The sequence below is a fragment of the Haemorhous mexicanus genome, chromosome 10 (genome assembly GCF_027477595.1).
Source record: "Haemorhous mexicanus isolate bHaeMex1 chromosome 10, bHaeMex1.pri, whole genome shotgun sequence".
NCBI classification, from domain to species: Eukaryota; Metazoa; Chordata; class Aves; order Passeriformes; family Fringillidae; genus Haemorhous; species Haemorhous mexicanus.
The window spans coordinates 11,113,651-11,139,308 of NC_082350.1; the positions used below are offsets into that span (position 1 = coordinate 11,113,651).

At 38.9% G+C, this 25,658-nt stretch overlaps 1 protein-coding gene across 2 annotated transcripts; it reads left to right on the forward strand.

Moving 5' to 3' along the window:
* The first annotated feature begins 2,070 nt into the window (after positions 1–2,070).
* On the forward strand, positions 2,071–22,039 carry DAW1 (dynein assembly factor with WD repeats 1). Of its 2 annotated transcripts, XM_059855322.1 has the most exons (13): positions 2,071–2,155; positions 3,801–3,873; positions 5,071–5,215; positions 8,421–8,479; positions 9,143–9,265; positions 10,873–10,972; positions 12,772–12,879; positions 13,578–13,684; positions 16,724–16,826; positions 17,207–17,321; positions 18,640–18,716; positions 20,637–20,799; positions 21,346–22,039. In XM_059855322.1, exons 1-13 carry the CDS (start codon positions 2,116–2,118, stop codon positions 21,378–21,380), a joined length of 1,248 nt encoding a protein of 415 aa, XP_059711305.1. In that variant the 5' UTR covers positions 2,071–2,115; the 3' UTR covers positions 21,381–22,039. The 2 variants fall into 2 exon arrangements, with proteins under 2 accessions (XP_059711305.1, XP_059711307.1); XM_059855324.1 differs by lacking the exon at positions 9,143–9,265.
* The last annotated feature ends 3,619 nt before the right edge of the window (positions 22,040–25,658 follow it).

Sequence of the window (25,658 nt, forward strand, 5' to 3'; positions counted from 1 at the left end):
CTGTTTTGTCAGAAGGACACACTGTGGTTATTGTACATGTATTTTACACGCAGGCCTCTCCTGGGTAGCACTGTGGGAAAAGCTTTGTCTCAGCACAGTTAGCTCCTTGTCCCCTCTCAGGTGGTCAGCAGTGTTTTCTAGTGACTCTACAGGAGTGGAGCTAACAAGGCCATCACATCTGTGCCTCGCTGGGTCGGCCTGGAGAGAAGGCACAGGGCTCAGAGGGATTGATTTCTGCCATGACTCCACTGCTCCCTTATATTATGCTTACAGAAGCAAGGAAAGAGGTGACAGCTGAGTCCTGATTTATCATCTTGTGTCATTATTGCATCCTAATAACAGGTAAGGACAAACTGTGAGGTGTCTGTGTTCAGATGAAAATTTGGAGCAAGAAAGTGAGGGGAAAGCATACTGATCAACAGGTACTGACATCATGGAGCTCTGCAGTTCTTCCACCTCCCTCCCCTGTTTTGACTGTATTGTTTGAATATGACTAAAACAATTAAATGTAGTACTTCCAGCTGGTTTTAAGTAATACTGAAGGCACCAGAAAGGCTACATGAATCTGTGTTTATGATGAACAAATAGTGTTTTAAGGTAAGAAGCAGTGTCCTTGCCACAGTTGTTTGTTGACATCATTTAAGTTAAAAGAACAGAAAAAAAAACTATTCTGAATTTATAATCTGGGTGAATAAATATTATGCTAAACAAATACAAAAAGTTGTTAAGAAATTGGAGACCACCAAGATTTGGGGTTGTTCAGAAAGTTATTTTTGAATAGGGTTGGTCCAAGTAAGTCAACTCGGTTGGAAAGCTGTTCAGATTGTTTTCAATAAAAAATATTTCTTATCTGCCTCAAGACTTTCCATATACAAACAAGATAAAAGACTTAAAACAAACAAATGGAAATGAAAAACTCAGAGACCACTTTGTCCCCAAGCTGTGTCCTGAAGTTGGTCGGGAATTGGCCATTGTATTTTATTTCCTGGCTTTCAAAAAACCAAAGGACTGTCTTCAAAGTGAAGCTGTAGGGAGCCATATGGGTGTTTTCGGCAAAGTCACGTATTGTTAAACACTGAGTGGGACTGTCTTGTATTGATCCATTGTCAACAACGTGGGCTATGAGATCGGCCAAATGACAATGTGCTTCCCCCTATTGATGCTCTACAGCCATTTCAGCATAAGGCTTGACTCAGATTTTTCATGCTATTAATGCATTATCTTCTCATGATTCCATTTTGGTTATCTCTTTTCAGTTACATTTTTTCTTCTCTTTTTGATGAAATGCACATGCAAAGAAAGGCAGTGAAACTGAGGCAGGGTGTGGAGCACAGCCTGTGAGGAGCAGCGGAGGGAGCTGGGGCGTTCAGCTGGGGAGAAGGAGACTGGGGGGACACGATCACTTCCCCAGCCCCCTGAAGGCAGGCTGTAGAGAGCGGGGTGGGTCTCTTCTCCGGGGTAACAAGTGACAGGATGAGAGGAAATGGCCTCAAGTTGTGTCAGGGCATGGTATAGATTGGATATTAAGAACTGCTCATGGAATTGGTGGAATCACCATTCCTGGCGGCGTTCTACAGGCGTGTGGCCCTTGCAGACATGGTTTAGCGGTGAACATGGTGCTGCTGGGTCAATGGCTGGTCTCTATTGCAAGGCCTTCTCCAGCCTTAATGATTCTGTGAGTCTAAACTGTATTTTCATAGTTGTGCTTCAGTCCTCACTATCTCTTTAAAAAAAACTAAACTGATTAGCTGTTTGTTTTTTTTTTATTAATCCTTGCTCTCTTTCCTTAGTAAGTAACTATTCACTTTCCAAAAAGCTTTCACACATTTGCTACGCAGCTACTAGTGGCTCTTCGGCACTCCGAAGTTTTATATGTGTATTTTAGCGCACTCCTTCCTAGATCCGCTCCTTTCCTCTCAGCGGCGCAGCCCCGAAGCCCTCGCAGCTCCGTACGGATGATGCAGGGCCCGGTGCCAGCACTGGGGCGGTACCACGGACCCGGCCACACCGCCATGGCGGGCCTGGCGCCTCAGCCCCGCGCCGAGCCGCGCATGCGCCCCGGGCCGTTGCCATGGCTGCGGGCGGACGCGCGGGGCCGGGGTGGCGGTGGCGGCGATGGCGCTGAGGCGGCTCCTGCTGCGCTACTTCCCGCCGGGTGCGGAGCGGAGCGGGGTCGGGGGGCTGCGGGTGCTGCCGGCGGCTGTGCCGGGGCGGGGGCCTGCGGGTGTGGGGCGTGCGGCGGAGCCCTGCGGGCAGTGCGGACCGCCCGTCGTGGCGGGGCCCCTGAGCCCGCAGGGGCTGGGCACGGCCGGGCGGGTCCGTGGCGGGCCTGCAGCCGCCGGAGCGGAGCGGAGCTGCCGCCCATTGTCCCGGTGCCTGGCCGGGAGCGGGGAGCGGCTCAACACCCGTCGGGGGTGTAATTAGTGACTTACTGCAAAATCGAGGCAGTCTTACTCGCGTCACAGTAAGGAGTTTAAAAAGTCAACGGTGACCGTAGATGGCACGAAAAACAAAAAAGTATTTGTGTTTTTAAATGGCTGTTTGGCAAAAAAAGTTGCCGCTCTCTACAGCTACCTGAAAGGAGGTTGGAGCCAGGTGAGGGTCGGTCTCTTCTGCCAGGCAGGCTGTGAGAGGATAAGAGGAGTCTTTAGCTGTGCTGAGGGAGGTTTAAATTGGATATTAGGAAGAAATTCTTCGCAGAAACAGTGATCAGACGTTGGAAAGGGATGCCCAGGGAGGTGGTGGAGGTGTTAAAGGTTGACAAGGTGGTGTTTGGTGATGGCTTGGACTTAATGATCTCAGAGGCCTTTTCCAGCCTAGCTGATACTAATTCCTATTTTTTTTCTTCATTTATAAATTCTCTGAGCAGAGCCATGCTTCGAAAAGCAGTGCTGCCAGACTGGCATGGTGTGTCCTGTACTCAGGTGACTCAGTGAAATTTCAGAAGTGAAACCAGCCAGAGATGGCCAGCTCAGGAAGTGTATTGGAAAAAAGGATCTCCTTTTCAAATTCCTTTCAAATTCAAAAACTCGCCCGCTATCTGCCAATGTTTTGTGGCATGGGCTTTGTCTGCAGCTGGACAGAAACATCCACAAGCAATAATCATACATTACACTGATGGTTTACTTATTACAGTGCCAACACATAAAGGAATGGAAGAAGCTCATGACATTGTAGTCACAGAAGTGTGACTTTTCCTATGAACTTGGTGAAATGCAGAATGACACAGAAGTTCATCTAAATTATCTTTTCCCACAGAAAGTCAAGGAGCAGCTGAGCCCTTTACCAGCTGTTTCGAAACTGGAAGCCATGTGGTTAAACATTTTAGTGCTCCAGTTCAGTGGAAGTTGCAGAGGTGCCAGAGCAAAGTGTTTTTATGATTTTTGATACATTACTGCACTTAAGCCTTTGCAAACAGTAGAATAAATATGACAAGTTTTGTAAAATGTTTTCCAGACTTCTTGGAACACCAAACTACAGCAAGTATCTTCAGGACAGCTTCTTTGAAATTAATGCTGATGAAATGATACAAAAAGCTGTTGGAAAAAAGAGCTTGTTCATTTCTAGAATAGAAAATAGCTCAGAAATGATAGTATTTTTTTCATATAAGCACATCAGAGTTGTTGTTCATCACCATGCTTACTCTCAGCAATAACAGCTAACCTCCTTCCAGCTCCAAGAACTGGAATTGGATCTCCTGAAGTCAGTGTAGCTATGAAAGTGGAAGGGCTGCTGTCTACAGCACATGTTATAAAACTCCAGAAGTCTAATTATGACCTGTTTATCACTTGTTTTTAAAGGAATTATTTTGGAATATGTAGAAGGTGGTGAGTCAAAGACCAGATCAATAGATCTGCTTGATCTTACACCTGAGTAAGTATGATATTACTTCAGAAAACAGCACTCTCTATGTTTTTACAGCATGTTCATGTACAACTCTATATGACTGTGTTACACATAACTGAGAATAGCTATTATGGAGAGCCTATGTGCTCTACTCAGCCAGCTCTGGTAGGCAGGGCTTCAGAAAAATAACCAAGTGCCACCATTAAGTAAAGTTACTGAAATCCATGGAGTTTATTAGGCAGAAAGACATGAAGTAATATGATTGTCTTAATACCAGCATTGATAAGGAAGAGGCCTTGCATGTAAGCCCCAGTCAGTAGACTGTTTAAGCTGGATATGCAGGATGAAAAAATCCCAATTTAAAAAGTATTAAGTTTTGTCTACTTAGGACTGTCCAGTATAATGCTGTGGGTAAAACCTACCAAGTCTCTTTGTGAAAGAAAGAAGTTGTCTGGTGTTACTGAACAGGAGTATAAACACTGAGAGGATACTCTTTTATGATGTAGTGGCTCCCATTTAGAAGAGTGATGCAGAAAATCCCCTTAGACTTGAATAATTCCCACACTAACAGAAATGCTTGGCTTTCTTGCTAAGCTGATTTTAAGAGTGTATTGTGATTTGACTGCTGGGTATTGTCAACCCTTAGTTTCTCACAGAAAACCAGAAATTGGTTATCTGATGAAAGGGAAAGAGGATCCAGTTCCACAGAGCAGCTGTGGCCCCCTCACTGGGGCTCCAGGGACATCACTACACTGCACCACGTGGTAGTTACTGTCAAAACTAAGAGCTGTAGGAACAGCCATAGATTGCTGAAGCCACAGACAGAGATAAATTTAAGACTTTGCATGCATAATTTATCTTGTTACTACTTCATGGGCAATTTGTTTGGAATTTATGAAATTCCAGTATAATTCAGATATTTAAACTGACAGTTTGGGACACATGTCTCCTATGCCTGCTCCTCCATGGAAATCATTTGAAAAGATACATTTCTTGCCAAGCTACAATTTTTAAAAGTTGAATTTTAATGCACAACTTCAGTAAGAGACGGAAGGAAATATAAAAACCAAGAAAGATTTATTCTTATTTCTTTAATTGCTTACTTCAGTTTATTGGCAAGTAAATAATATTCTTGGGTTTAAATTCATAATTGTTTCCAGAGGATGGAATGTGGTGGGTTTGGGGTATTTCTTGAGTTTGTTTTTGTTCTTTTCTCATAATTAGAACAGATGTTACAGCCTTAGTAGAAGAAATCCAAGAAAGAGAACCTCTCATCACAGCTTCCTGCGTGGAACATATCATACATCTAGTGCAAAGATTGCAGGAGAAGCTAGGAGAAAAACAGAATCACAAATTCTCTCTTTTTAAGGTCAGAGGCATCTTTAAAATAACTTTGGGCATTTGTGGGGGTTTAGGTTGTGATACTGTGAGTATGTTTTTACTGCTGTGTATTGTGCTGTATGACTGGTTCCTTGGCACTTTTCAATCCTCTCTGCACTTTTAGAGCAACTGAGTCTGGCCTGGTTTTTCCTGCCAGGAATTCCCCTAATAAAGCTGAGATGTATAACTGTTCCTAGATATTGTTTAGCCAGGCTTAATCACTAGGGTGTGTTTTAGATGAAGAAAAATCAGTCTTTTATTTGTTGAGTAAGAGTTTGTGGGCCAGCAACACCCATAGTTACATTTAAACAAAACCTGTAAATCGACCCCATGTAAATTAGCTGTTGGACCGAAATATTTTCATACATGTGTCTACTTGTTCTTCATTTTGTGAAAATTGTGGGATTTATGCTATTATTTTATAGGGTTTTATGCTATATGCAGTTGTCATTACAGATCCCGGTTTTCATTGCTTTCTGTCATTACTATTATCTTTAAATATTGATAAATTGATTTTCAGCTTACAGACCACACTCGAAATATTTTTTCAAGCAAATAGGAATTTTAAGAACAATGATTCCAGAGACCTTTCAGAGCTTCAAATCCAGGATCGAGTGTGTCAGAAGAGAATAGGTTTAATTGTATTAAATTGTGGAAATGAAACTTTCTTCATGCTACAATCTGACATAGTTCAACGTTGTATCTTTCTTGTGTCAGCAGATGGCAATGTGTAGCTGTTAAACAGTGTTGGTCAGTGCTTTGGCCTTTATTGTTAGCTTAAATTAGAAGAGAAAAAGAAGTTTTGTGTTGGTTTGTTCAGCTATAAAAGCCCTTACATGTTCTGAGGTATAACTTTGGTTCTTTTGACCAACAATACTCATCTGAGTGAATTCTGCAAAGAAATATATATTTACCCTTGAAAACAGATTCCCTTGTAGCAAGGCATCTTAAATTTAAAAAGTTTTTCTTCCAAGTTATGCTCTCAACTGAGATAATGCCTTGCTTTTCAAAAGCTTTAGAAGTTGTTTGTTCATCACAGAGACTGACAAATCTTCAAATGCTTGTTCAAACTTGAGTGTAAATAATGTATTTGTTCATTGTTGGGTGTAGTGCTGTGTCTGAGCTTCTGTATTTGGAAGTAATAGAAGCAGGCAAATCCAATCAGTGCTGGATTATTTCCTTCACTCAAGAGTGGTTAGAAGTGTGTGAAAACTTTTTTGATGTTCAGTTTCATTTAAGGCTTCTAAATGAAATATGAGTACCAGGTGCTTCTGAGATACTAATAAAATATAAAAGATGGGTCAGAGTGAGATTTGTTTTTCTTTTCCCTGAAAAAAATGTTCCATGTGTGCATTGTTTGGAAATGAATGGGTTTTATTCCTGTTGCACTGGAGTATAATCTGAAACAAGTGTATAAACTCATATTTTTGTTATTTCCAGTAATTGTGGTGATGGTGGTATGTTAGGCACCCTGCAGAGAAATGAGGTTTTATACCAATTTCTCAGGTTTTAAACTATTCCATGTCATGGGATGCTATAGTAATTTGCAGATTTTTATCTTAGGTACAGCTGTAGCAGATTTTGCAGAACTGAGGTATATTTTTCCTAATATTGCCTTAGGGTTTGACTATTGTATCATTTGCACAGGCAGTTCTTGCTGGCTCAGAGTTCTGTGGATGAAGCAATTGCAGCACTGGGCTTTGGAAGAACAGAATTAGTCTCATAATCTGAAATTACATAAAAACCTATCTCATTTTCCTCCCTTTTTTCATAATTTCAAAATACCTCTGTTGTTCAGAGCTGCCTGCACGTAGTCCTAAAAATGTTATGGTTGAGATTTCCATAAATTTCCATAATTATTGATTCTCATATGCAGACGGATATTGTGGCTCTTTTTAAAAAACAAAATATTTTTGTCATTTCCACATCTTGAGTGCCCGTTCCCACTTCTGTAGCTGAAAGTACAAGTTGTGTTGCTTTCTCTAGAGAGCAGAAATTGCTGTTTCTGTAACATAAAATGTATTTTCTGTTTCTCTCTCCCTCCCAGTCCTTCACTTATCAACTGTTATTTCCATTTTGATGAATCCCTACTCTTCTGAGTAGAAGATCTATAAGCATTTCTCATTTTCCTTTTGGAGCATGCAGCTTGGAAAACTTGAGATAAGCAAAAAAAGTTGAAGCTCTGGTAAAATGTCAGTGATTAAATCTCACTGTTCATAAACAGTTTCTTCTTCATTCTTACACTACAGAAAAGACCTAGTGAACCCCTGGGGTATTTTCAATGTCCCTTTACTTCACTGTCAGCAATTGCAGTGATTTCCCAGTTTATGATTTTGTTATGGTTTAGACTTGAGGAGTGGGTAGCTACTCATAGGTGAAAATTATTCAAGTGCAACCATGTATTACAGCAGACAGTTTATTCAAACACCAACCAGATTATATTTTTTTTGGTTCTTTTTAAAGTATCATGGCATGGTGACTTCCTTTGCAGTATCTGAAACTATTTTCACCTCTGCTTAATAAACCTTAATATGTGTTACTATGGCTATGGGCTCATTCACATGAATGATCCTGTGTGTCTGATTAAAACACTGTTAGAAAACAACCTCCACAACCTCCACAGTCTGTGCAGACATTAAAGTTGTAATTCTGTCTTGGAATTTTGTCCTGCTGAGTATCTTTGCTATGGTTTTGCACACCTTCTCATGACCTCATAGGACAGAGCTATAGCTTATATTTCTTATAAGCTGTAGCTTGTATTTATTTTTTCTTCCTGTTTTGTATAACAAAGTCAAGTGCCAGCTGGGAGCATCCCACACCCTAAAAGTCTCAAATTTAACTGGATTTCTTGGTTCACTGTATTAGTTGGGATTTCTTTCATCAGTGATCTTACAGTCATCATGGTCTCCTCTTTTGTTTTGCCCATTCAGCTCTGGTCTAGGGTTGTTTTCTTGTCTTGGAGAAGGTGAAAAAAATGCAAACATGGTAAAAAAACCAATTCACTGAAATTAAGCATAAAATTGAAATCAATACTATATAACATCTTCAGTGGTAACCTGAAGATTAATGTGGGATTTATTCTCCTCTAACAGGAGGAGGAGAAAAAAATTAATCTGTTGAGTATTTTGAGCAATTTTGTTTGTTTTTTTTAGCATCAAATGTTTTTCCTCTCACTGCCCCCACTTCTGTTTCAGGTGCTTAGAACACACATATTGCCTCTGACTAATGTCGCATTTAACAAATCTGGTTCCCGGTAAGTTGTGTTCAAAGTCAAAGTACCTAATCATTAATTGAAGTTTTTACTTGTAAATTAAATGGTAAGGAAGCTTCAGTGCTCTTATCTTGCTGCAGAAAGAATTCAGCTCTGCTGCTTATAAGCAGCTTCAGGCATAATTGGGGATTATATTTCAGGCCTCTGTGGAAAACCCATGGGAGATGCAAAAAAGTAGCAGGTGAGATTCAATTTATGTAATTTTTTTCTTCCACAGTCATAGTCTGTTGACAATTACCATATTACAGAAAGAAGCCCCTTTATGGCCATTAACTAAATATTGCTAAAAGCTAAATGAGTCTTTGACATCAGCTCATTTGGGAGTTTCACTGTAGTGAAAGTTTCACTTTTGTGTTAATTGATTTCACAGTGGACATACGTCTTATCATTTTTTCCTTCATGTCTTAAAAGCAGCAGCATGCTTTCTAGTTAAAATACATTAAAGATTAGAAAAAATGTGGTTTTATGACTAAGATGTTAAAAAGAAAGAAAAGGAATCTCTGTGGTCATAAATCTGTATTTTTGAATCCCGATTTAGGGTCTGAGACAATTCTAACTAAAATATGTGGAAATAAATAATTTGGCAGTGCATTGGGACCAATAAGATGTATGCTGTATTCAGAAATGAATTTCTCTTTGCTTTAGCTTTATCACTGGAAGCTATGATAGAACCTGCAAACTGTGGGATACAGCATCAGGAGAAGAGCTGCATTCACTGGAGGGACACAGAAACGTTGTCTATGCAATAGCTTTCAATAACCCCTATGGGTAAATAAATTTCCTCTGAGATTCTTCATAATTGCTAATACTGTTATTTTACAAATACTCTAACAAAGAATAGAATATTTTAAATTGAAAGAGTTCAACTTCTGAGTTTATAGAGTTCAGCTATAGCTAATCTCTGTAGGATGACACTGTCATTTTTTGTACAAGAGATCCATTCAAACATGCTTTCTGCTATCAGTTTTTAAAATTAAATTTAGAAATTCTAAAAAAAAATTAATTAGGTATTCAGTCTTGAAAAAAAATATGAGTTAGTTGAATGTATTGAAACACAGTTTATTTCAGTAATATCTACATGACCAGATTGTGTCCTGAATGTTAGTCATTCTCTTCTGCCTCCATGTAGTTGTATGTGGTGTGACATGTAAGTACTTAGGACAATCTGTGTTGCTTCATTTAAGGAGAAAGAAGTGGATTTCTCCCTTTGCCATTACAAATTCAATATTATTTAGGACATGATTTAGAAATGTCACAGCTTTTGAGTAATTTTTGTAGAATCCACAAGGTGCTGCTGTGTGAACATCAGATATTAATTTTTGCACCTTTTGTTTTCTTCGGTAATTTTTTGCCCTAGGTTGGAATTGCCACCTGTTAGGGGAAGGGAATTACATGTTAGCTACTGAAGTTTCAGTGTAATTTGCTTCCTGAGGAAGCTGTCGTGTGTGAGAAAACCTTTTTTTCTGTTAAGTAAGATAAATTAATTCCTGTTTTTCATTGAATCACATTACTGTTGGATGTCCTATTTACCAGTTGAACAATACACAATTACCATCAGGAAATAAATGTTTAAAGATTTGTTCTTACACTATTTGAAACTTCATCTCTTTCTTCTATATGAAGAGGAAAACTTAGACCCTTTTGGGTCAATGTCTCATATTCTGATATTATTCTTTACTTTTTAAAACCATTTAATGAAGTTCATTTGTATGACTTGGTGAAACTAATGATGAAAATCTGTGCAAAGATCAATAACTAGACAGTAACATAAAAGTGGAGAAGCAGCATACAGTGAGACAAAACCTGATGAGAACTTTGAACTACTTTTGTAGTAAAAATTTGATAAAATCCCCCTTTTTTTTCTGCTAATCTTTAGGTTTTGGTACTGTGCTCCTTGGTACATTTTCTGGAGACTTCACTTTAGTCTTGCTCTAACTGCAGATGGTCACAACACTTCCACTGACTTCAGTGGGAGTAGAGTTCAGCTTCTGAAATTTGGGTGAACTGCGTTTATAGTTGTTGGTAAACAGATGTTATCTGATGAAATGATATAACTTCTTAATAAATCTGTAAGTACAGCACAACATCATCCTTAAAGTAGGTCAGTCATCATTTACTGTGCCTATCTATTAGCACAGGTCACTCCTGTGCTGATAGGCACAGTAGCTCTCTTAGAAACTCCCTGTGTCTGCTAATTTTTTGCCTTGCTGTAACTCGTGTTTGTGAAATCCTGCAGTAGGATCTTGTAGTGTGGCAGCAAGCACCAAAGTGCATGGGAGCTTCCAGGGCTGGGTGCTGTTTTTTTGGATTCTGCTGTATCTGTAGTTAGAGGGTTTTTCTACATAAAAATTATAGGATTTTTTTTTTAAATTTAGTGACAAGATTGCCACTGGATCTTTTGATAAAACCTGCAAAGTGTGGAGTACAGAGACAGGAAAATGTTACCATACCTTCAGAGGACATAGTGCAGAAATAGTGAGTAGTGATGGATGTTTCTTATTCCTTTATGTTTCCTCCCACTATCATTGATGACTGTGAGTTCTGACTCCCTGTGAGCTCCCACTGGAGGCACAGTTATTGTGGCACATCTATTCATACATCCAGGTCTTGTTAACATTTCTGCACTGCAAGGGAGGATAGTCTGACAGTTCTTGAGATAGAATAAACCCCCATACACAGTTTGAAATGATATTGTTATTTTTACTTTATTCTGATTTCCCATGTTTGCTAAATGTTAAAACATGGAAAAATACCATAGCAACTGGAATTTTCAGTTTATTGTGCATACTTTTTGTTTGATCACATATCACATGTTTTTCTAGCTATCTTGCATTGCCTCTCATATTTGCAGAACTAAATATACAAGAACCTCATTGCTTGGGTTGTTGTCTTTCACACAGAGATCTGTACGTCGTGTACAGAACCAATTGGAGCTGTAGGGGAACGAATTTCTGAAATTTAAAGCGTGTTAACTGGGAATATGTGGGATGCTGAAATGTCAAAGATCTATGAAATTAAAACAGTTTAAGCTTTAAAATGCTTGGTTTCCTCTCCCATGCACTAGGACCCCTAACAGCAACATCAAGTGCCTTGGTGCACAAATTTCAGTTTGAAAGATCAGGGCAAAACCACTAAAACTCTGAATTTCAGTGATGAATGGGTTTTTTGTTTGTTTGTTGTTTTTTAATAGCTATACAATCACTACTCAATGAAATATTGCTGAAAATTGTTTCTGAAAAAAACAATTTGAATTTAATTGTAGATTGAGAGGCTTTAACTAGAAAGAGGTGAGAAAATGGTGTTTTACTGTACTGGAATTTGGGGTTTGTTTCAGTGTGTTTTTGATTTTCTGGATGCTCTGTGTTACCCCTTACAATGGAGAGCATGTTAGCCTATTGAGAAAGGCTGCAGTGGTTTTACTTCCACAGATCAGTCAGGTAAATGTTTAAAGGTCTCTCCATTTTTTTCTGACTTCTTAGGGGTTAGATTAGACCTGAAATGTTATGAGTTTTGCTGACAAGTAATTAGAAGGAGATAATTGCCAGCAGGAAATGATGTGTTTCTCTGAATCAGACCTGTTTCTGAAAAGCCATTATTGCATCTGATACATTGCTGGCAAGGGCATGCCCATAGTTACTCAGGATGAAAAAACTGAGCTGCTGCTTTCCTTTTTTCATGGCACCTGCTATTCTTTATTTGCAGAGCAATCACACTGAATAATTACAGAAAATTGGAGGATGAATGCATGATTTTTTTTAATGTAAGAAATTAATTAAAGTAGTTGCTGAGCTTTTATTCTTGCTTTTTCTTAAATATGATGTTGTGGCAACGCCCTTGGCAAATGACATTGATAATGACACCTGATAGAGTAAGAGTGCACAGAGTGTGTTTCTGTGCACAGAACTGTTTGCATGATCTTTGCCCCAGTCTCATCAAGTAACAGAGAAAACCTACCAAACAGTAGTGCTAGGTAGCACTGTCAGACTGGACAGTAATTGGAGGATTTCAAAGAGAATTTTGAAATAGAGAAAACAAAGCATGTGCTTGCAAGGAGTCCACTTGGTTTGAGTACTTATCCAGAATTATGTGGTAAGGATTTGTTGCTGTTCTAGTCAGATGTTGGAAGAATTCTGCAAGTTTTCTGTATGTCATAAAATATTATCAGACCTTTGTCTTATTTAAAAATATTAATCCTTACCCTTGTTTAGTTTATTTAGAAAATATATATAAATGGACTCCTTTAAACTTTTTCTATCCAATGTTTCTCGCTACAGGTATGTTTATCATTTAATCCTCAGAGCACACTGTTGGCAACTGGAAGCATGGATACCACTGCTAAATTATGGGATCTAGAGAAGGGAGAAGAAGTAGCCACTTTAAATGTATGTTTGCATTCCTAATGTTTTCAGAGGTGTTCCTTGCTTCATTTTCCAGCTGAGATAAATAACAGTGTAACCATTCCAGCTGTTTCAAACCTTGCAGTTTCTTTCACCAGGTGATCCCATAGTGACTACAGTTCCAAAACAGAATAAGAAAATTTGAAGGGAATGAGAAAGCTGTGGTGTTTTATGAGTCCTATTTATCAAAAGACAGATTTTCTCATTGCAGTGACATTACTGGTATAGATTAGAATCCCTCCCATTACTTGTTAAAACCTGCTGCTCTACTGTGAGTTGTGGCCTCCTCTGTATGGAGGAGGTAAACATGGGCAGAAGACAGCCATCCAGTTACCTCTAGATTGTCATCTCTCTTTGCTCTGCATGGCTTGCTGGCATTCCCCTGGGTCAGATTGGCTTCTGCTGCTTCAGTGCATTTCTCTCACATAAATCCTAAGCCATATATAGGGAATAAGCTTCCTGCTTAAGTGGTGTGCCTGAGTTTTTGCAGTTGCTGGGATATTGGCTATTCCACAGTCAGACAGATCTTTCTGTCAAAATTGTGGTATACTGGACAAGACAGTAAATAAAATAGTGATGAGTTATGGAAGGATTATGCTGCTGAAAAAAGACTGCATATTACACTATATTAATGGAAAAGTAATAATTTGTATTCTCACACTCCTTTTAAAAAATTCTCTCAGGGGCACTCAGCAGAAATTATTGCTCTGTCTTTCAATACCACTGGAGACAGGATCATCACTGGGTCCTTTGACCATACAGTAGCAGTATGGGATGTTGGCACTGGCAGGTAATAAAGCACTAATAAATAAAATTTTTGCATGATTTCAGGAAAAAATAAATAGAAAATGTTGAGCTACATTTTACAGAGCTTGTTTTTAATTTAGAGTATTTGTTCTTTGGTCCTGTAATTTGTTACTACTCTTTGTTCTTTTGAAAAGGAATGCTGCTCATGAAATGCTTTTGTATGTATTCTTTGTTTTAAATTTCTATCTTATGAGTACTAAAGAGGCAGAAAGACTGGACTGATTCTGTGCTTGCTCCTGGTGGATTCTCCAAAGAGGAATATATTTTATCAACATGGAAACTCATGACTTGCAAGGTGTCTAGGATTTCTAGACTGTTTAAATAGAAAGTATGTTTTATGTTATAGAAAATTATTCTGGTTATGTTATCTTTAAAAACTGTAGAGGGTGTATTTTTTCTTCTCACCATCCTTTGTCAATATAAATTTAAAATGTGTTCTCCTTTGACTGTAGAGAACAAAATCTCTTGATTAAGATGCCAACAAATAATAATGCAACAGGTAAATATTAACTTGCATAATACTGACAAATTCACTTGTTTTTTCATTCTATTTTTTACAGGGCTGTGCCTTTTTTTTTTTTTTTTTTTTGAGAGCAAGGGGAATATCTCTGAAATTTATATATAAAAGGAAAGTGTGTGTGTAGTGATATCTTGGAATAACAGGCAATATATATAAAAGTGTGACTAAGTGTGTGATTTATTAGTAGTGTACACATAGTGTATCATTTAAGGCTTGATCCTATAATCTTTGAGCTTATTCAACACCAACAATCATTCAGCAAATTGACCTTTGAATTCAGCTTCCTCCAACCTGGTGTTCTTACAAGTATTTTTGTGTGAAAACAACTTTTTCCAGCTTATTGTCTGAGCCTACAGTGAAATCAAAGTCTGGGGATTTTCATGTTGCATTTTTTTTCTGTGAAATCAGTATGCACTTCACATCAGGGCCCTTACCAGCAATATGAAGGAGCAGACTCTCACGGGCAGCTCTGGTGATTAGCTAGTGGGCAATAGAGTTGTTCCAAGGCCAGCAGTCAGCCTTTCAGATGGCACCTGGGCATGAATACATTTAGGAATAATGGAAAGTTGCAGTCAGAAAGACTGTGAGCAGATCATAAGTTGCTGTTGCAAATCAGGTAGATTTGTAAAAATCTTGTAGGTGAGGTTTTGTGTGCTTGTTTTTCACCATGTGAGTCACATGAGGTGTACAGCTTTCCAAATTTGAGTTTCTTCTGATTTTGCTGAGCACATGTGTTCCTGAGTTTTATTCTGGGTAGGTGCCCTGAACTGCCCTGAGGGAAACTGATGTAGGGACAGGAAATCTGAACAAAGTTTGAGATTCTCTTCATAAAATACTATGATTTAAAAAAAAAAGGGTGAAGGGGGAACATATTGGATTCCACTTCTGTAATCCAGGTCTGTATTTCCATGGCAGATACAGCCCACTGTAGTTCAGTTGCAGGTGTCTGCAGAGCTTCATTTGGCAAATCAACAGCCTGGTCCTGTATCTTGGGTCAGGGGTGCTGGACACCAGCGTGTGAGAGAGAAGCAGTTTCTCTTTTGCAATTATAGTCAAACACTAGAGCATCCATAGATCAAATTTCACTTGGAAACTGAAGGCTAAGGAAACACTGCCTTGACTAAAGCTGATTGCTTTTAATAAAGAACTTAAATACAATTTTTTATAGCACTTCATAAGTCTGTCTTCTGCATTCTTTCTGTGTATCTGAAAACGGTTTCTGTGAGATGTTCTCACATTGCTATTTATTCTGTTTATTGATCAGATTTTTATGTCAAAGCTTGAAGGCCTCACTGCCTTTTTGAAAATTGGAAGTTTAAGTTTTCATCTTTTCAATTAAAATTTTTTTCTAGGCATTACTAGGTATTTTGGGCATTAGGTATTACAGTAACAGCAGTCTTGATGACCAAATAATATGCTTATAAAATTAAGTTTTCCTCTGTTATTTGCTTGTTGATTTTTTGTTTTACTGTAAAAATCTACACAATTACAACAGTGTAGACCTCACAGCATTAGAAAGTAAAAGGAGTAATTCTGTAAAATGCTAAGAACATAATCAAGTTTTCGTTACTTAAAACAAATAGCAAATTCAAATGCTCAGGAAATTTTCTTTACTGTTCATTTAGCACATATATTAATTTAGCTACTCTTATATATCTTGTGCAATGAATAAAAACATTTTAGTCCCTTAAACTAATTTAGTTGTTTTTCTAGTCATTAGTTTATCTGTTATTTACAGTGCTTCTATTAATAATGCAGTGATACTAGCATTGTGATAATAACCCAATTTGCTAATCCTTTAATAGATATATATCTCAATTAATCTTTTTTAGGCTTTGTTGCCTTACAGGCCATTAAATAGGAAGCAGTATTGGCTAATTGTAACCTCTCTACTCAGATAAAGCTGAAGAATTTAATGGGACTTGTATTGCTAGTCTTGTGCAGCAAGAAGATGAGGATTAATAAGGATTAGAAATCATATTTCAGTTAGGCTGTCATTTGCCTGTTATTTGGGAACATGCTCACATTAAGTACCTGATTAACTTCCATTTGATCTTCAGTGGATTTTATAAAAGGTTTAGATTATATGGAGTTTTAAAGATGTACTGTTTTTACAGTTCATTGAAGTAGGATGATGGGAGAGTAATGTGGAAAAACTTGCTGTACTTGCTTAGCATGTAAATGAATACAAGGAATCTGTTGCTGGTACTGAAAATCATCACATTTCACTGGAAATACATTCACTAAAATATTTTTGAAAGAGAAGGGAGGAAATTTCAATTTTATTCTTTACTGCTTCTTTTTGCCAAAAGTAGAAAATGGAATTAATGCAGTACTAGAATCCTGAATGAGCTGCACCACTCCATTTAATTGCTTTAATGCTGAAGACTTGATGCCTTAACTATACCATTTTCTAAACTTATAATTTATATGTGTATACACTAAAAATGTAATTTAATAATTTATAAATTTAATTTGATAATTTAAACTTTTTTTTGGTAGGTTACTACATACTTTAATAGGTCACCGAGGAGAGATTAGCAGTGCCCAGTTCAGCTGGGACTGTTCTCTCATTGTCACTGGATCAATGGACAAAACGTGCATGGTAAGCTGGTTGAGTAGGTAGTGAATACAGCTACTTGACATATAAAATGTACCTTTTTTTAAATTGAGGAGCATAATTTTAAAGTAGTACATATAATGAATTAGAGAATTTACAACTAAATGTAAAACCTATAATCTTACTCATTTCAGTGAAGTCTAGTTAAGTCTTGTTTAATCAATACACTGAACTGAAAAATGTATAGAACTTCATTATACTGACTAAAGAATGCTTCATTATTGATTTGCATTCAGCTTTCATGGTATTACATGTTAAACATCAGAAAGGACCTCTACAGGTTGCTTTATCAATCAACTAGATATCTATAAAGTAAATTAATTAATTCCAAAGCAGCAATGCAGTGTCCCTGTTTGTATGTGCAGCTGTGGAATGCTGTGACAGGGACACACATAGCGACGCTGGCAGGGCACAGCAAGGAGGTGCTGGACGTGTGCTTTGACTACGCCGGGCAGCGCATTGCAACGGCCTCTGCTGATGGTGAGTGAGGGCAGCTGCTGGGGAGCTGCAGCACCAAACCCCTCTGTCCTTCATCAGTCAGGGGCCTGCCTCTGCTGGGGAGCTGCAGCACCAAACCCCTCTGTCCTTCATCAGTGAGGGCAGCTGTTGGGGAGCTGCAGCACCAAACCCCTCTGTCCTTCATCAGTGAGGAGAGCTGCTGGGGAGCTGCAGCACCAAACCCCTCTGTCCTTCATCAGTGAGGAGAGCTGCTGGGGAGCTGCAGCACCAAACCCCTCTGTCCTTCATCAGTCAGGGGCCTGCCTCCCTGGGGAGCTGCAGCACCAAACCCCTCTGTCCTTTGCCTTTGGCTCTGCTTTGATTGTAGCTTGATGAAGAGGAGGGCTTGATTCAAAACTATCAATTGAGCAATGTTTGTTGCATTACAGAAATTGGGCATTAAACTTCAGAAGTTTTCTCCAGTGACAAAGTTCTTATTTTCCTACTTCAATCAACTCAACATGTCTTTCCCCTTTAACTTCAAACTTGGAAGGAAATATTTCACTTGTGGCTGGAAATACATTTTAAATGTGAACATAAATAGCTTTTGAGGGGGTTGATTTGGTGGCTCAGATTTAGGTTTAAATGAAAAGTGTAGTTAGAATTTTACTGGTGAATTTACTAGCAGGCTTTTCTAATGCACAGCAAAAGAATACACAATAAAGTAGTAGTGAAAGAAGCAATTTTGTTTTGTTATTGGCATGCAGAAATTTTGCATGTTTATTATTTGTCTAGGAATCACAATAAAGAGTCTTCTGTTTTCACCTGCTCAGTTATTTAAATTATACTGCATAATGACAATACTGCATTAGTTTTAGATACACAATTCCAGAAACAGGATACCAGACTGGATGGGGATCTATTTGGATCTATTTTCCTGTACTTGCTATATTAAGACAAAAGCCAATGTAAAAAGTTTCCTGATATTTAATAAATATCTTATTAAATATAATGAATAGATTATTAAATAATGCAATATAATGAAAGCTTTATAAATGTATTGTATATGCATTCTGAAATAACAGGCTTCAGTAAGCTGTGTTCTATGTGACCTTTGTATTCATATGTTAGAAATTTTCCAGGAGAATCCATTTCTGGTCAGGAAAGGGAAGTCAGTCTTTTCCACCTAGATTACAGATCCTTTTTAACATACTTTACCCCTGAAGGAAACTCTGTTTAATTTGCCTTCTATTTCTTCCAAAATTAAACCTGAGGATGAGTTCCTTCTGACCTTATTCAAATGTTCTTACTGAAATGGGTGCTTAAGCATAACAATCACATATGGCTCCTACTGCAACAGGGTCAGCAAGAGTCTATAATGCAGGAACAAAACAGTGCATTGCAAAGCTGGAAGGGCATGAAGATGAAATTTCAAAGGTAAGTTGTGTGTGGTTTGCACCTTTTTTAATTTGACTTTGTGTGACATCCAATCCAGCAGTTATTTCATGATGCAGGAATACTGTTAATCCTTATACCACCACATTCTTTAATATTTAAGATTGATAGGTCCGGCTAGGAAGTTATCTTTACTAAAAGAACATTCTTTTTGGCTAAAAGCTATTAGACAATGATTGTGTACCAATTTCACACTTCTGAGCTAAGACAATACTGGGTGGGCTACTCCTAGGTGTTCCCAGAGCCACTTCTCTGTATTGTCATGTCATTACCATTTGATTCCTTAGAATGGTGGCAGGTGCTTAAGTCCATCCCTCCAAGGGGTGGACACCTGGTTTTGTTGCCATTGAAAGGAGTGGTTTTCCTTCTCTCTTTCCTTTTCCTGAAGCAGTTGGTCAGTTGGGTCTGCACACACACTTGGTAAAGAACGGGGGAGCAGAGAGGGAGATGCTCTCTAAGTGTTCTTTCAGTGTGATCATTGTTAACTGAGCTCCTGTCTGACCTGTCCTAAACTCTGCCTGTGTTGTTCTGCCATTGGAGTCCCACATTCTCTGACAGAATAAGCACCAGGTTTTTAATCTCTTGTTGACATCTTAAGGCTGTTGCCTCTAAGGCTTTTACCATCACCCCTATTCCTTCCTTCTACCAAATGTGCTCCTCTTTACTCTTTGTCATTTCTCTGCACACCCGATTTATGGAATAGAACAGAAAAACCATATTCCTGTGGAAAAATAAATGGAGAATCTTATTTTCAAAAGTGAATAAGGGATTTGGAAATACAAAGTCTGTTTCAAGAATCACTTGGTCATGAGGAGAGTGCTCATGTGCTTTGCTTATCTGGCTCAATTTTGAACACCAAGAGTCTGTTCCAAATAAATTTAGTTGCTTCCAACATAGTACATATTTCTCAAACTTTGTTATTTGTTGCTTGCAGCTTTTCATTCTTCTTTCAAATAGATAATCTCCCTAGCTTCCAAGCTAGTGTGCTATGTTTGTAATGCTTTTTTGGATGTGTTTTGATGTTGAAATATTAATATTTTGAATCTAGGATGGTTCTTAATGAACAAAACTTGAATGCTTTCATTTTATTGATTTGTCTATAAATCATTTTGCTGAGAGAATAGGAAGCTCAGAAGGATTGGTCTTTCCTCAGTTACCAAAGTCACTGCAGTATCTCACACTCAGTGTAGACCCACTAAGGACAGTCTGAACCCCTGCTGCTGAGAGGGTGGGTCAGAGACAGCTTTCATCAGGGCCTTTGTACCAGCATCATTTCATGGCTGGAGGAGAGAATCTGCTCCTCTGGGAGCATGGGGAAAAGGCCATGTATTTCTGCAGATATTCTATGGAGATGTGACCACTTAGGAATGTTATTACTTGGAAATTGGATTTCTGGGGAGCAGACATTTTGCCCTCAGTGATTAAGCAATTTTGAATTGTATGATAAACTGGTATTGTCTGGTTAGTGCTCAAAAAATGTACCTGATTATCTGGGCATTCATGCAGTTATGGCAGTGAATGATTAACAAATATGCAGACTTACTATAGAATTAATTGTTTCCAGTGCAGATTCTAATACTCCAGAGATGTGTGTTATTTAATGTAGAACTCTATCAAATATGTATGAATTTTACATTGGAATAATGATAACACCTAGATAAAGTTGCTATTTGGAAGTTATGATCCTGTAGTAAAGTCATGGTATGTAAGGCCTTTGTAAATACACAAAGTTTCAGCCACAGAATTTTGCCAGCATGACTGTAGTGGAATACTACCCTTGATTTTAGCTCAAAAACTGAATGTAAGATTGCTGCTTTCTATTTTCATCTTTCAATCACTTTGATATGCTTCTTAGGCATACTGACTTGCTGAGTAACCTAACTCATTTGTGTATTTTTAAAGGTGTGTTTCAACCCTAAAGGCAATTGCATACTAACAGCCAGTTCTGATAAAACAGCTCGGCTCTGGGATGCTGCTACTGGGCACTGCCTTCAGATATTAGAGGGTCATGCTGATGAGATCTTCTCCTGTGCTTTTAACTACAAAGGTGATACAATCATTACAGGTAACTAGTATATTCTATTTCTCTTTACTTTTTTTTTAAAAGACATCTGAAATCTTGCTACAGCAAAGCAAAAATAGTCTGAAACCTGGGGCCAAATGTAGGTACCGGCAGTGACTTACAATATAGTAAAGAAAATCTAGAACTTCACTTTAGAACTGAGGTTTGAGAATATGGCCATGAACAAATTTGTGCAAAGGCATGGGCATGCCCTCCCATCTTTCCAGTGAGCACATACCAGCACCAGAGCAGTGACTAAGCCATTTTCTCACAATGCATTGCTATGAGGGAGGTGTGGATGAACAAAAGACAAAGGAGGACACCTTTGGTGTATTTGGTACTGAACTCTGATCAGGTTTCCTTCATTTCAGTCATGGGATGCAGGATGATCTCAGCTAAAAGTATTGCCCTAGATTCTGCTCCCTGTTGCTAGTTGTTGAGAAAAAAAAATATTTATGTGTCTCCTGGGCACATTGTTGATGTAGATATTAACAAAAATGGATAGACTGTGCACATAAGTGATCCTTCACAATGTGTGTTCATTACTAGGGAGCAAGGATAACTCCTGTAGAATCTGGCACTGACTGAAGAAAAGGATCCAGTTTGATGTATTCCTGCCTACCTTTGTGAGTTTCAGAGTCAATAAACTCAGCCTTTCAGATCTGTTTTGTTTTATTCTCTTTGTTCACCTTCTGTTGAAGTAGAACAGCTATCTAGATTTGACAGGTTTGACTTAGATATGGCATCACAGAACTGCAGAGGCTGGAAGGCACCACTGGAGATCATCTAGCACAACAGCCTGCCCTGCTCAGAGCCCTGTCATCCAAGCAGGCTGCCCAGGACTGATGTGGGTTTGACTATCTCCAAGGATGAAGACCACACATTTCTCCACACAACCTGTTTAGTGTTTGATTACTTGCATAGTAAAGGAGAAAGTAGGGTTTTTTCCCTCTGACGTTTCAATGGAATAGTTCCTTATATTTCAGTTAGTGCATGTTGCCTCTTCACTGAGCAGAATCTGGTGTGTTATTTCAGTCACCAGAGAGAAGTCATGATTAGTGAGAATGAATACATAGGATAGCTCAGTTTCTTTGCATGTGATTTTTAACTTGTAACCTTTTTAATAAAAAAAAATTAGAGCATTATAGTAATCTCAGTTGTGGAAGGAGTGCTGGTATGCATTTGTTTTGAGGACTTTTGTATTACTTTTTTTTTGTGTGTGTAATAAAGTATTGAATTAAAATGTCAGTTTTGTTTTTTGTAATACACTGCCTCATTCATATTCCTGGCAAAAGCCAGGGGCCATTTATGAGCTGCCTTGCTATTAACTATTGCATGTATGCTGCAGTTAAACTCCCCTCTCATACTTGCCCACCTCTTTCCAGTCAATCTGTTCCTTTCTGCTCAGTCCTCATTCTCCTATTTTGAACTGAGGTAAAAAAAATTAGTATCAGTGGTGACTTAAACTTGGAATCCTGGCCCAGTGATTAAGTCCAGCATGAAGAAACTCTGCTTGCCAAAGATTGGAAGCCAAGGAAACTGACATAAACAGAGAAGTGGATGAGAATCACCTGCAAGTCTTTTACTAGCATGCAATGAGCTTTTAGCCAGGCTTTCTTCTCCCAGAAATTGCCAATTGGTTTCACCTGTGCAGAGCTTGCTCCACTTGAGAGCACCTGGAAGTGCCCTTGCTCCTTGTAGGCATAGTGAAGGAGCAGAACTGACTGGTCTCCTCCAGGAGGCTTGAAAGAAGGAGGAAGAGGCCAAGAGGGAGAAAGGAAGCGTACAGCAGAGAATGAACTTGGAGGTGTTTTGTTTATATTCTGTATCTCTGGGTGATTGTGGACTTCTAAATGTTGTTAAATTTAGTAGGAAGTTCCTAAAGCTGATGTGTTGGGACTACCTCTGAGTGCTTGCCAGCACCCTTGTGTGTAAATGAAGAAATGAAAGTGTCATCACTTGGCAGATTTCCTGGTTATTTCAAGTAGTGCTGTGCTGTGGGAGAAGCGAGCAGAGAGCTGCAGATCATTTAAAATGTAATTTTCACCAGTAGGCAAGTGCCTGACACAAATGTCTCTGTAATGCCTGTGGTGCTTCCTGGGTTTTTGTGCAAAACCTTTGGATGTCAAAAATGTATCTCAGTAAGTTGGAATGGAAAGAGCCAGGAAGGGCAGTGCTGTTCTGTGTTGGTTTAGAATTGCTCAGTGTCCCTAGATTGATGGGCACCTGTGACCTGGGAGATTTCCAGCTGACAAAATTGGAGGAAAATTACTGTGGTGAGATGTATACAATTACTGCTATGTAGTTAAAACCTGAAATTTTACTTTCTGTGAACTATCACGAAGTAGAAAATATTCTTTGGACTGTGATTAGAAACTAAATTCTCCCCCCACCCCCCCCTTAATCTTTTAGTTTGGTTTCATTCTTGTTGCCTCTTCCTTTAGGTTTTTTTTTTTCTTATACTATGCTAGTGAATCAGATGTCTGTAATAACTTTGGCTTCTAGCTCTTGTTCTATTTCTGCAAGAAATTATGAGTCGAGCTTTATACAGTAAGCATTAGACTGGCAGGCTCTCTGGGTTCTATTTCTTATTCTTCCTTGATTCTTGAGTGTGTAGAACTGCTTTTCAGGCTGAATTATCTAAGTTTCCTGCTCATATGTGAAGCATTGTCCCATCTGATGTGACTCACAGCACTGCTGGGAAGGGTGCTGGCTTGGTACCTTGTAAGAGCTTCAGTAGTGCTCTGGATACTCTCTGTGAATGCTTCAATGTTGGGTTCTCTGCACCTTGGTTTACCCACATGTGGATTTTGTAAATTATGGATATAGGCATTAGGAATGTATTGCATAAATGCAACTGGCTGGAACCATTCTGTGGGTCTGGCAGCAGCTCCATCCCTTTCTCTGATTCCACTTTAGTTCCTCAGCCAAATGGTGAATGTGTATGTTCAGCTCTATTACCTGGCACTTTTTAAATCTGCATACCTTATACTATCCAAGTGCTACTTTAATCACTGTGTGGTTGGAGATGTAGCTTTCAACATTACCCTGAAATGCTGACAAACTTGGCTCCCTGTGACCTTATTGAAAAGGATTACCTCAGGAGAGCCCTGAAGTGCTTAGGCTTGTCTCTGCAGCAATCATATTTGCTGTATTCTTTCTGTCCTTCAGACCTTTGCAATGTTTTCAGGCTGAACTCTGTGAATATGCAATTGTTGTTCTGGGAAAGAAGTTTGTGTCATGTGACTGCTCTAGGACAGAACATACTCTTCCCAAGGATGGGGATTTCCATGTAAGCACATGATGTGTTCTTGGACTTGTGACGTCTGAGATTCAAATTCTTTCTGAACAGGTGATGACATTAATGCTCACACCCACTCATGTTGTAAAAGTGGCATTTTGTGAGAATTTTTTTTTTTTTTTTTTTTGTCTCTTTCAGTGGGATCACTCACATTTCCTGGGCAGTTAGTAAAAGGATGTGGAAATATATCCTGCTTCTATTTTTCAGTTTAATGCACTTTACTGTCTAATTCTCAGCTGAAGCTGGGAGGGGGATGCAGTATACCCATCACCCAGCCCTGTCTTCACTGCAAATTGTTTCAATTAGTTTGATAGTCCAGCTGTCTAATAGAGCTGTCTACATGCTGCACAGCTGCAAGTTGCCTTCTGAGGGCCTGTTCCTTGTGATAACTGGGTTCAGAGTGGGTTGGGAAAACTGAAGTAGTGGTGTTATAGGTTTGCTTATACATGGCAAAGGCTTAGGAATGGCTCTGACTCAGATTCTTAAATTGGCTAGTATGGATGTGCTTTCCTTCTGAGCTGCAATTTGTTTTATTTAAGTAGCTCATGTGGGTTCTTTATTTCAATGGACTGGTGGGCTTTTTCCCTCTCTAATTTTCAAATGTAGACTTCAGGATTCACAGTGGCATTCCTGTGCTTGTCTGTCATGCAGCTCTGCATGAAACAGGCTAAGAGCAACTGTAAAACTGGCCTCTTCAGAAAAGTTACCTACTGAATTTAACAGGAGACTATTTTATCACAGACCATAAATGGTTCATTTACTTGAAGACAATAAAAATCTTCCAAGGTATGAACAAAATTGAGGTAGATTATAGTTTTTCAGCTTCTAGTAACCTCAACATTAAAAGAGCCCTAAACACAAAAATGTAAAAAATGAAGTTGTTAAATATCTAACTCAAATACAGTAGAATTGCTTTTTGAAGAGTAGCAGATCTACAGGCCAAATGCTGCTCTTTAAGCCTGGGGTGGCAATGCACCTTCCCCTGAAGCCACCTCCAGGATGGGGAGCACTGCAGCCGTGGCTGCTGCTCCCATGGGGGCCTCTGATGGCCAGGGCATCCCTTGAGACATCTCCTGCAAGAACTGCTCCAGCTCCCCCTAGAAGCTGTCTACAGTTCCTTGCATCCTCTCATTTGATAACTTCTCATCTCTCTTTGTTTGCTTTGAATCTGGCTCATATGATTTTAATTTGTTGTATCCTAGTTTTTAGAAAGATAGTGAGCAGCCACCCCTGATATTAAAAACCTGCATCATGCTCATGTAGAGGGAGATTTTTACCTAAGGCTGTATGTTGTTCTCATTTGGGTGTATTTAATTCCCACTTTTAAAAACTGAAAAAGAATGAAGAGTGGACAAGTGCTTTTCTGATTTATTCAGCGAAGTGATGGTTTCCTTTTTCTGTGTAGCAGTAGAAATACCTGTGGTATCTAGACAATATTGCAGTAAATGCCCCTGTGAACTTACACAAGGAGAGGAAAGTCCTGAACTTCTGTCTCCCCACCCTCCTGCTCACTTGTGCAGGTACTGAAAGCAGCCATAGTCAGCACTGATAGAGGCTTGTA